Raw genomic sequence first — 13,165 nt, 5'->3', positions numbered from 1 at the left:
AAAAATAAACAAACAACTCATACATCCATATATACATGTACTGCTCTGATTCTTTCTAACAACATGTTGTTCTCACAATTACTCCCATATGAGTTTGTGATTATTGTAAATGTGATCTGTGTTGGGTGACAGTGCTACCGTGGTCTGGCTGTGTGTTTGGAACTGATCTGAGCCCAGCTGTGCTGGCAGTCCTTCTGAGATGCTCTGGATAGACAGACGCACTGGATAGACGCAGGAAGAGGCGACTGTGTGTTGCCACAACTGCTCCCAATGTCTCCAAACACAGAGAGAGAAGCATACCAGCACACACACGTATGTAAATGCACACTAACGGCGGCCCTCTTTAGCCTTCTCAAAGGTTTCCCTGGAAAAGCCATAAATTAGTTTTATTACCCTCCCATAAATATGACATTCCCACATTCCAGAATTAGGACTCCACGTGTGAAAAAATCATTAGATGAAGAATATGAAATATCTCGGAGCACATGTGAAATACATTACGCTTCTTATGAACCTTTACTTATAGAAATGTGCATGTGTAACCAATCCTAGACAGCAACTTTGGTGACAAACGAAACCATACATTTTATGAAGAGCAAAAACACTAGTTATCGAGGACCATTATCTAGATAAACCAAAACATTTCCAAGTTCTTATTTTCTTAATTTTGAGAGCTTTGAGTGAATACAACAAAGCAAGTTAAGAAACATCCTCTCAACTACTTTCTCTTAACAGTGTAAGATGCTGAAAACCAGGCCAGTTTTTCAATTGTACAACAGGAAACCAGCACGGCGGAGGTCTTTTTTGGTATTGCTGCGGCATCTATTGAGGTCGTCTACAGATGCTAGGCAACTACCCTCCCTTAACACCTCCCCCTAAAAACCCTCGCCCTTGCACCTCCGTCACTACCAGCGTTTTGTGACCAAGCTTGACCTTTCTTCTTCACTGACCTCCGTACAATGAGACAGGCCACAATTAAAAGTGTGGAATGCTTTTAAGCGATGACACCTTTCAATGGGCTGAAAATGTTCGATTTACTGGATGTTATTAAGCTGGCTTCAGGCCTGGCCCCCATCACCTTGCATCCTTGTCCAAAAGGGATATGATCCCTGTATTTAAGACTCTCCTTTCCCTCCCATTATGTTCGTTAGACTTAAGCTGTTTGAGGGGAAGATGAGAGAGCCTGTTCGTGACAGTGGACCCAAGGCATTGTGACCGCTGACACGTTTGGCTGCAATTGGTCAAATGAGCTTCATTTCACACGGAGGACGTGATACGGCCATTACTGTCCGCCGAGTACTGAACAGAAGGCCGTTCCCAACAGTAATGAGACGGGAGAGAGGCCAAACACCCTGACTGTCAAAGCGTCCAAGCTTCCTATCTCACTATGCTTAGCATTTCACACGCAGAAACCCAATTAGAGCGTCTAGACCACCTCATAGGTACCTATGATCTGCCATCAGGACAGCCAACTCAATATGGCCTATCTGTCCAGACATCTGAGATCTATATGCCTTTATCCACTCTTTCCATCTGCGCCGTGGACAGTTTAATTAAAGCTACCATTATGACCAATTTGCAGAGTCCATTATGGCCTCTTAATGGTGGACGGTGCCAGAGAAAACAAAGAGTAAAGCAAACGTCACACGCACACAGGTAATTCGGAGTTGTAATAACATAAAAAGTGGGGGTGGGTTAAGATACAATGACCACAGGAAGAAAAACCGTCAAGTGTCCCTTACAATATAGACCAAGGACCAGAGAAAACTGAAATTGTTAGGAACACTTATGATCCAAATATAACTCCAGTCAACATTAGGAAAGTGTAAAATTGCTAACATTTTCAAAATTGACTAGATGGTGGGTTGTCTGAGCATGTTGTTGACTTTTCGTAATCTGAATAAATAGGCTGTTTTTTATATAAAAACTGACATAGGCTAACGGCAGTTGACCATTGGGACCCATTCCTCGTCAAACCAAATCCTTTTCCCAAAGAGTCAAAGAAAGTTGAATGTAGAGTGAGTGGAGAAAGAGAAGAGGAAGTTAGAGAGACAGTGAAATCATCTGCCATCTCCTGTCTGTAGGCCATCTGATCAAAAGAGTCAGAGCTTTACAACGATGTGGTCTCCATATGCACCAGATCCAAACCATAACCAATGTTAAGCTGTCAATATTTGTCCATCTCTAAAGGAGGAGTCTGGCTGTCTGTTTCACATCTCCATTTTGTGCTAATCTTTCTCAACTCTCCACTAATTAGGGAAGCAGTTGTTTGTCTTCTCACGCCTTTTTTAACCCAAAACTCAGAAGTGGTTAAAACTGAATCTGAATTTATAATCATTTATAAAACATCTATACGCACAAAAAAATTCATAAATGCATCCTACTTTATAAAAATCACAGTTCATCTTAAATTCAAGCTCAATGCGAAAAAGTACAACTCAACCTACAGAACACATAGAACACAAAAAGTTTGTACGCATGCTCTTCAATTGGCGTACGCAAGATTATTTTCTGTTTCTGCCTTTATAAATCCCGACTGCTCCTCACTTTTGACGTAGGATAAAATCCATGGAATTTAGGATCAAATCAAATTGTATGAGCACTTTACAAATGAGACCCCTGATCCTTAGAAAAACCCATTTGTCTGTGTTTTGCCCCTCTTTATCGTCCACCAGGTAAAAACGCATGTCCAGTTGCTTGTTTCTCTATATCAATGGCGTCACTCATAGCAGGATGAGTTGTGATGAACTTTAAGGACAATTGGTTTTTTTCTTGATACTAATCCACATACTTGTAGTCAAAGGATGGGCCACATGGTGCTTTAAGAGAGCTAGTCTGGGCCAGTTTTTAACCTGCTACGCACTATTTGGGGCACATCCTATCTAAACGTTTGCTTTGAAGCGAAACCACAGGTCTACTGTATCCTTTAAAAGAGCTAGAGAGAGAGATAAGACCACCCTATTAAAGAAATCGAGGTGCAGCAGAGGGGTCTGTCAGGGCCACCTCCCCATGCCCAGGCCGAAGTAGCTGTAGACTGGCTGTGGAGCGGGACCATTTGAAGTGAAGAACACTCAAGGGATTGAAAAACAGAAAACCCTTGGTTGGATTCCTGGCTTTGTGCAACAAGAGGATGAAATTCTATAAGGACTCCACTAGTGTGCACTCTTGTTTTTTTCTCTCTACCTCTCCTGTCTTCCTTTTTTTTCTACAAAGCAAAGGGTTTTGCTGGTCTTGGGGTTGTGAAGCAGACAAGGAACATTCCTCAGGGGGGCCCAGGCGCCCTTTCTTGACACATCTCAGCGTTGCACTTTCTTTCCCCCCCTCCCTCCCTCGTTCCCTCTCTCCAACCACTTCAGCCCCACTTTCCCCCTTCCCTCTCGACTCTTTTCTCTTACCCTCTCTGACTCGGCTACCTCGTATCTGTCCGTACCCACAATCCCCTCCTCTCCCGAGATGCCTGCCTCCGTTCCTCTGACTCAAACTCATCCTGGTGCTCTCTTTCGCCATTTCACCCTCCCTCTGCTCGCATTCTCCATCACTCTGCTGGGCTTCTGTTTGTTTGGTAAAGGCTGTTGAGTCTTTGACGTCTGCAGATGCCTGTGATTTCTCCCAGGCTCCCGAGGGGCCCAGGGAGAGAGCGCTTTGTGCTCTGACAACGCAGGTCTGCAAAGAGGGAGCTGGGACTGTTTTTCTGCTCCAACGCTTCTTGGCAGGGTGTTTAACCAGTATCGCTGCACTGTACCGCTTCCAGGTGAAAGATTTGGGCTTGGAAGAAGAGACTAGACAATAAACAGAATAAACAGCTAAACAGAAGTGCATTTACTTAGGTTAAGGGGATTGTTTTTTTTATGCGTATTTTAATTAAAAAGTGTATTATACACTTTGGTCAACTCATTCCATGCACACTATACCATTTATAATTTACAGTTTTTTTAATTAATTAATTAATTAATTATGTTTTTTATTTTTAAATTAGTATTATTTCTAATTTTGAGCTTTTATATCAAAACCATTCTTACGCTTTTAAACAAATAAATAACATTTTCCTGCATAATTTTATTTTTATTTAAGCTGAAAAAGGTTGCATTTTTTTGTATATTTATTATGCATTATATCTCTTAAATTTACAACTTTCATTATACACCTGTTTGATTTTCTATACATTTAATATATTTAAATTAATACCACCTTGTGTACATGTACAATGACAAAGATCATGACTCGACTTAAAGTTTGACATCTATCAATAAGTCGATTAATTTACATTTCAGTGAAAGGGACTTTTGAAAGGATTCCTGAAACACCCCATATTCTCTTTCAATCATGCCCTCAATTTCTGCTGGGCTTCATAGTGACCCGCTCCATAAAAAAAGCTGTATGAAATGAGGATAGCAGAGCAAGACATTAAAACTTGATAAATGACTTTTTAGGAGGCTCTGCCATGATAACACTTTACTGCTTGCTTTGCCATTTTCAGAGCCTTCCTCATTAAAGTAATTTGGCTTCAAGGCCAAACTCTCCATTCATTTAAAATCAAATGAGGGAACTTGATGATGAACTAATTCATTCATCAGATTCTTATGAACAATGGCTATCTGAGATGGAATAAAGGAAGCAGATTTCTATGGCACTGCCACCCATAACATAAAGGGCGCATTGCATGGCTTGCTAGAAGAAGACGAAGAAGAAAAAAACAGGAGTAGTGAAGAAATGAGAAGACTATTTTGGAAATATCTGTGGACAAAGAGGTTAGGACATGGAGGGAATGTCATTTAGTGAAACTGTATAAAATAAAATAAAAACTATTTTCATTCGGTCTAAAAACTAAATGGTGCAAAACATCCAGTCACAAAGTCTATTCATTGCACCTGGATGCTTATTCTTAATAAAGTGACTTTAGAGGCTGAAAAGTGAATAAAAACATATAGGCATTAGTACATTTCCCACATTAAATAGTGATAGGAGTTCAAACAGGCGCCTTCTACGTTTTGTTTTTGTGTGTGTGTGTGTGGGGGGGGGGGGGGGGGGGGTGTCTCTGTAGACCGAATCAGGTAACACCAAAGTAAATGTTTAAAACTGCTACTGGAAGATGAGCAGGTGTGTGGAGCCTCACTCCATAAGTCTCAAGGCCATCAGAGAAATAAAATGCACATACACATTAACACTGACACAGGCCTGTACACACTCACTTATAAAATCCGTATTAGACAGTGGCTTACATCTTTTATACCACTGAAGGTCTTTGTGTGGCATATTTTTTATCCATACAACAAGTGAAACTTTTGAATCGTTTGATTGTTTGAAAAACAAAAATTCAACCTACAACACCGATTAAATTAACTGCTTCTGTTCTGATATGCCAAAGAGCCTGCTAAAACAACAAATATAATAGTCACATTTTTAAATAGTCACATTTACAATAAATAAATTGATGACGACAAATTCACAAATGCTCAAGCAAGACTATAAGATACTCTCTTAAACAAATACAGCTATATGGCAGTTTAAAACTAGACAAAAGCTTTTCTTTTCTTCTGACCAGCAAACTATGACATGATTATCATAGAGTTATAGTTACGGTGTCATAGCTTCTAATAGACATATGAATTACGAAAACCATGATGTAAAATGTTTTGGACGGGTCTTTTACAAGGAGCTACTGCTGCCACCAAAGACCAAAAGTTTGGGTCAGTGCGACACAAGAGAGAAAGTGAGAAAGGGAAATAAAGAGGGACAGAGAGGAAGGAAAGGAAGAAGAGAGACAGAGTGTGGCATTGAGGCCGCGGCGGCCGTGTGTTTGACATTGGAAATGGTTTAGAGCAAAAGGAACTGGCAATTTCTATCTCTAATTAAAGGCTTTGGCTCACATGACCATGTACAGGTGCACCAACACCAGAATGCAGAGCTGGGAAGAAAGACCTCCTTGTGTGTGGTGAGGCCATACTCGCTCAGCGGGAGTCTCCACACACACACACACACACACACACCCCCAGAGAGAGAGACACAGAGAGAGACACGGGGGGAGAGAGAGAGAGAGAGAGAGAGAGAGAGAGAGAGAGAGAGAGAGAGAGAGAGAGAGAGAGAGAGAGAGAGAGAGAGAGAGAGAGAGAGAGAGAGAGAGAGAGAGAGAGAGAGAGAGAGAGAGAGAGAGAGAGAGAAAGAGAGAGAGAGAGAGAGAGAGAGAGAGAGAGAGAGAGAGAGAGAGAGAGAGAGAGAGAGGGAGGATGCAGTCTAAGATTGCAAACATTCACATTCATTACCTTCACTACAATTTCAAGCCCTTATTTCAACTGACAATATAACCACTACTTTGCATAGTTTTTTTTTTTGTTTTTTTTAAAAGTTCTTTCCCTCTCTCTTCCTGTTCTGCTTTTCTTGTGCTCTCTTCTCTCCAAACGACTCTCACTTCATTGGTGATTTTTTTAAAACTTATGGCCATTTGTGAGCAACTCTAATGGTCAGACTAGTGACTTAGATGGATATTTTTATATTCTTCACAATATCTCAGATCATAGGAGGCACGAAAAAATTATTTCATATCGCCAACAAACTGAACATCTGTTCTGAGGGACAAATTGTATATTTTCATATATGCTTAATGAATAATATACAGTTAAATTGTTGAATCAAGGCCTTAATCTTTTTTTTTTTTATATTTATTACATTTTAAAACTAATATAATTTATGAAAAAAAATGTAAATTACAAATTGTGTGTGGGGTTATTTAACCCTCTGATGCCTGAATTTTTAAATTCTTCAAAACAAAAATATAATAATTTGTTTTAAGATACAATTTTATAATTTAATTGAAAAACAAATCTGTCCATGATTACAATAGAAGATAATGTTAAATATTCCAGAGGTTCACCTTGGTGCTTCATTTTCGTTAAATGTATGTTGTCCAAAAGTCAAAGTTGATCACCCACTGTGGTTTGGATGTAACGGCACACTTAAATGGTAAAAAACTGCTTTAAAAAAAGATCTCTCCATTATAGTGGACACCAGCATCAGAGGATTAATGAGGGGAAAAAAAATGAGAGGATATTACTGTCAAAAGCCTTTACATATACACACACCAAATCAATTCAGAGATTTAAATAATATGGTTTAACAGATCCCACTTTCTTTTAGTAACAGTTCATCAATATTACATTAAGACAAACTAGGATCTTTTAACAGGCGTGCAGTGCAGCCTGTGTCTTTGATAACAAGGTTGAGGGGTCCTGTTACCCTCTGCGTCTGTAATGCATTTAGGAAGAGTGTGAACAGAAAAAGAGAGTTTCAGCCAAGAGAGTCCGGGAAGTGAGGAAATTCCAACTGACAAACTGGATATGGAAGACACTGACGCATAGGCCAAAGAGCAAAAACAGCACAAGCCTCTACACGCTGACGTGTCGCTGCATAAAACAGTTGCTTAGAGGACTATTGTGACTCAGGCTAGGCTGAGACTGCTGCTAAGACTGGACATCAAGAGTGAGGAATTCAGTGAAGTCGGCATCATCTACAGGAATGACTGAAATCGCCAAGTGCAGTTCTGGATGACTGCATGGAAATATGAAGCCTGAGGACCAGATTTGGTTAAAAGATTAGATCACCCAAAAATGAAATCACTGACCCTCTCTCTCATTTCTCTCCAAACCTGAGCAACTTCATTTTTTAACACAAAAAGGAGGAATTTTAAAGATTTAAAATGTTTAAAGAACTGTTGTGTTGGTGGCTCTTTTGCATGCAATGACAGTACGCGTGGACTGAAACTTTCAAGTATAAAGTACAAAAACAATAAAATGATCATAATGTGGCCTAATAACCTTATTTTTAACATAAGAGCGTTTGGCCATTTGTAACCTGAATGTGTGAGGCTTCCGATGTCATCCGCTTCCAGTTATTATAGCTGTGCAAAAACCTGTTATGCTGCTTGATATTGCAATCTGGTATTTGTTATATTATTTCTATAATCGTAATCATAAACATGCTGGTTTGTAGTGCTAATTAAATACCATTTACTGCACTGTTATCATCATTCTAGTCGGAAATTCACAGGTAGATATTTTAAGTCTTCTGAAGTCATACAATAGCTTTGTGTGAGACATGGACTGCAAGGAATTTGGAAACGCGTGATTCATGAACAAACCATTTTGTGAACTGGATTAACTGATTCACTGAAAAGATCAGAATCTTATCGCTAGAAAAAAAATGTGCTTGGCAATTATGTTTTTTTTGGTCCAGACCCATTACTTTATTTAAAAAATACATTAAGCATGAAATTTCTATACATTATGCAATGACTTAAACATTCTATGATGTGTATGATGTTGTCTAGTTTTGAATATACACACTCTATTATGTTTTTAATGTCTGAATTAATATAATTATTATTACAATTATTTTAATCATAATGATGAACAAACTACATTAACAGGATGAGATTTCTGAATAGAAAATCAAATATTGAAATACTGAACAGTTTGGCAGTGCAAGTTTAGACTGTAAAATATGGCGCAACCTCCTACAATTATATTGTAAATGTTTGCAATAAAAAAATAAAGTAAAACTTTGTGTTCAACAGACGAACTATACAGGTTTGACGATTGAGGAGGAGTCATTTTCAGCAATTTCATGTTGAGGTGAACCATCTCTTTACATTTTTATACTGTTCCCATCAAATGACTGAAAAGTGATACTGTACACCATACAATCAACTCTTTGAGGTTTTGAAAACAATGTAATGCAGTTTGCTTCATATATCTGGTTGTTTGTATGTTGCGCAAGCCATGGGAATTGCACAAGAAACAACTAACAGTTCAACACGCTTCCTGAAAGTCAGGGTAGAGGACTTGGGGTCTTTTGCGCACACACACACACCTGCTGCTGTTGAAGGTGCAGTAAATCCACTGGGCTGATCTCCCCATTGGTGTCACCGTTGGACCCGCCCTCTCTTCCTCCGCCATCTGATTGGCTGCTTAGGCTGCTGACTCCATTTTGATTGGAGGGTGTTGTTCGAATGGTCTCAGTTGCTGATTCTACCATCATCACGTGGCACCTTGCAAAAAAGAAAAACATTGAGTGACCATCAGGCATTGTAAGAAGTCCTAGGAAGCATGCTAAGATCTATGTAGGTAATGTGTTTTATCACAAAAGCAAATGCACACTAATCAATAGCACAGATTCACAAATCAACCCCATCAGAAAATGTTTAACTGCAGTAGAAATACAGTGACACAGCTGCTAACCTTGATAAGAACATAATAAACAAGCAGTGTGCCATACATCCATTTGGATATACCTAAAGAACCACCTGAGCCTCCAAACAGCCAATGGCAGCCAAGGACACAAACACGGAGGAAGGCACAGCGAAGGTCTGCCTGAAGAGATACTTGTGTCAAACTAAAATGGCATTGTGCCATGAAAGAGCGGCATGCTTTTCCCTTTTACCAAAGGTTACAACACAGTGCATCAGCTTTGATCGAAGGACATTTGTCTTTGACAGAAAGTGTTGATGCATCCACCACAGAGACAAAGAGGCCCTTTCAATTAGAAAACATCTGCTCTAAAGAAACACCAACCTCTTGTGCACCTTATTATCAGCAGTACAAAAACACAAGCAACTTTCTAACAGAAGAGGAATGCATTTAGTATCTTTAAGAGGTAAAGTGAGGGGAAAAGGAAAAAGGCTTCAAATGAGTGAATGATTCAGTGAACTGATGACATATTTACATGTATAATCTTATGAAGACTATACATGAGTGCATGTATAGTGCACTAAAACATGAGTGCTCTTGCACTAAAAAGGATGTCAATTTTGTTGTCATTTTTGTCCTGTTATATCAATTTATTTAAAAATACATTAAATATGCAATTCACACATTAAATGACTTGAATACACCTCTATTTATATGCATTATATATGCATAATAATAGAGGTGTTTTCAAGTCATTTTATGTGTGAATTGCATATTTAATGTATTAAATGTGTATATATATTGCATAGCATATTTTTTGCATATAATTGCATATTTAATGTATTTTTTAATTAATTGATATTATATACATCAATTTATTTAAAAATACATAAATATGCAATTATATGCAAAGAATATGCTATGCAATATATATATATATATATATATATATATATATATATATATATATATATATATATATATATATATATATATATATATATATATATATACACACACACAAATGTATATTTTAAAAAATCATATGAAACATGAACACAGAGTACATCTAACTTGACATTTTTACTACAATTGCTTGCTTTATTTAACCTTGACCTGCTTACAAAAGCAATAAGATATTCATTTAAAAAACATCAACATGATCAACAAAACGGAGCATTGTGATCGCATTGTGGGAATGGTACTATCTACACATGCAGTACGTGCCGTGCAGTAAAGCTCGCCACAACAACAGCTGAAGACTGCCGAGACCGAGATAGAGAAGACTTTTTACCCGCTTCTACACTCAAATCAACTATACATTGGGACATTTTGGAACCTCAAGGGTGGTTTTATGGGTCCAACAAGTTCACAGTTGGAATCACTTAAATGCACCTGGTTGAGGAGTTGTATACTTCATTCAAAGCTGTCATCTAAGGCAGTCACGCGAAACTCGCATGACTGAAGAGGATGCAGGCATGTCGTGTCTCATGGGGGACGCAAACCAAAGATGTGGGTAGTTTTATTGCATACCACGTGTGGTTAATTTACATCCACCCAGACCATCTATATCACTCGGATGTGACATGTAGGGGATGATACCAAAACCCCAACAGCAGCTTTCAAAACCCACTTCAAATTCTTTTCATCATGACTAAAACCAATTTCATGATTTGCAAGAAACCCAAACTGTTTGAGAGATGCAAGACTTTGCTGCATCGGCTAGCTTGAAGGAACGAGCAGCTGCTGAGCGAGAGCATCACTGCCATATAAACCAGCCCGAGGTGTAAGCAAGCATGAAGCCTTGTCATATCCCGTAATGGGTGTATATTGCTGCTATAATGGAAGGTCGTAAATAAAGCAGCCCAATAAATCTGCACAGGGAACCTTTGATTACGGCTATGAGACAGAAGTTTGCAGCGTCTTGTAATTGTTTTTGGCAGGCTCATCTGAGCCGCCAATGTTGAGGCTTGCCGCATCTTGTTTAGCCCCCAAAGCCCCCCTGGCTGAACTTTGACCTGTGAGAACAGAGGAAAATGCATTTTTCTTCTACAGGGGAGTGAGGGATACAGAAAGGGTGGGCGTTCTTCTTCAGATCGAAGAGATAAAGTGTGCATTTGGGGGAGGGCAAGGCACAAAAAAAGGAACGTTTGCCTTTTAATTGGGACGGAAGAGAAATGGGACCAAACTTGCCTTCGCTTCAGGGACGAAAACACACGAAAAAAAAATAAAAAAAATTCAGCTCGCAACAGATAAAACAAAAATCCCAGGACCAGCGTCTTTGCGGCATGGTAACGCAATGCATTGGCTATGCACTGAGGTTTTCTCTTTTTTATGTTCTAATATCAGCAGATTTTCTTTGGCACTTACAAGAAAGGGTGGAGGGGGTGGTGATTCATTCTCTATCCTGTTTCTGCAAGTACTGAGGCTGCAACAAGGGATCATGGGAACTTCTGTGACTGCCTGTTAAAAGCTGTTTATATTGCTGATGCTGAAAGTTGCTAAGGTAAGATAGCAACGCGGGGATAAACACGTCCCTGAATTCTGATTCGGCTCCAGAAGTGCATATTAGCAGTAAAAAGTGAAAGCTTTGTAGTTTTGCTGATTTTTTTCCCCCTCATCTGTATTAAAAAGGAAGTAACACAAAAACAAACAAGGTCAGGAAACGGAGAGATGGCGAAACAAACCACAGTTTATCTCATTCATGACTAAATCCCATCCTCCCCGAAGCAAAGATTCTCCTTTCCCTTCGTTCTCTTTCTCTCTTCTCCGACTACCCCTGAGGCAGCTGCAGTTCCGTTCCTGTGCTCAGGGTCGGAGTCGGCAGCTGGCACGGGAACAGAGGATTCCGAGAGAGCAGGGTTGAAAAGACGCCGTCTGAGCCAGGTAGGCCAAGGGGCGGAGGTCTCCTGGGTAAATCTCATACAGGTGGGCCGTCACTTCACACCCTCTCAAAAAATAGCAAGCCCAGCGGGGACTAAAAGCTTCCAGTACTCCGACAGGGTCAGAGGTGAAAGGTAGATTGTCTTTTCCCAGCTTGCTTTTTTATTGTTTAGGGAACACAGTTTGCTAAAGACGTCAATACTATTAAGTAGACAAAGCATCAGGTGTTCCTGCCTAAATGAACTTGAAGGCAGTTTACGCTTTTCATGCAACAAAAGCAGTGTGTCCATGGAAAAATCTAGTTTAGAACACATACAGTTAAAAAAAAAATCTATTTAATGACTTGCTTATGGTGTAAAAAAATATTTCCTTACATCTTGAATACATATTGCAGATCGTTTTATTTATTACATTTGAGACATTTTTTAAGCTCAATTAAAAACTAAATTAATTTTAATTCATAAATTTTAAAGTTATATTGAATAACACCAACATTTCTTAAAAGCTAAAAACAAAGTAAAACATACTTTTGAAGTAAATCTGTAAACACTCATATGATGACAGGTTCAGTGGATGAAGCACAGATTCACTGAAGTGGATGTCAATGCACCTCTGAACCAGAGTACCTTGGCCCGGTCGGCGGGCCGAGAGCTTTGAAGAGGATTGAGGCTGTCAGATCCAGCCGGCTGATCCCAGATCAGCACATCTGCAGCCCCAGACTGCGGATTGGACTCATCGTTCCGGTCCGACTCCAAAACACAAGCCCCACTAATGCCCTCTGAATTCAGTACTTCCAGCCTGGATCATTTCACCTGAATGAAGATGGTAAACGGCCAGTGCCATGTTCAGATGGTCCGTACAGCGCCAGCTAATGGAATCGGTCTTTATTATTTCAGATGAAAATGAGTATATTTCAAATCCTTCACATAAAAGCTTATTACTGGCCTCTAAAACATTGAAAGCTCTATAACGGATAATTGACTGTGATACCTGAATTTTCTTTTTACACGTTTTACTTTTTTCCCCTCTTGTTTGGGTCTCAGTGAAAGAAAATATGGCAAACATTAAACCGGGCTAAAGATATTCCTTTACTGTGAAAAGGA

The 13,165-nt window shown here is 39.3% G+C and overlaps 1 protein-coding gene across 3 annotated transcripts in view; it reads right to left on the bottom strand.

Moving 5' to 3' along the window:
* The window catches only part of foxp4 (forkhead box P4), a 130,646-nt gene that overhangs the window by 79,131 nt on the left and 38,350 nt on the right, over window positions 1–13,165 (bottom strand). For all 3 annotated transcript variants that reach the window (XM_079844359.1, XM_079844358.1, XM_079844360.1), the window contains exon 2: window positions 8,863–9,040. In XM_079844359.1, the coding sequence (XP_079700485.1) occupies window positions 8,863–9,030 (168 nt within the window). In that variant the 5' untranslated portion in view covers window positions 9,031–9,040. The remainder of the gene's footprint in view (window positions 1–8,862; window positions 9,041–13,165) is intronic.

Source organism: Gobio gobio (genome assembly GCF_949357685.1).
Source record: "Gobio gobio genome assembly, chromosome: 19".
Taxonomy (NCBI): domain Eukaryota; kingdom Metazoa; phylum Chordata; class Actinopteri; order Cypriniformes; family Gobionidae; genus Gobio; species Gobio gobio.
Note: the sequence above shows the minus strand (reverse complement) of the source record. Positions and strands in the feature narration are given on the sequence as shown.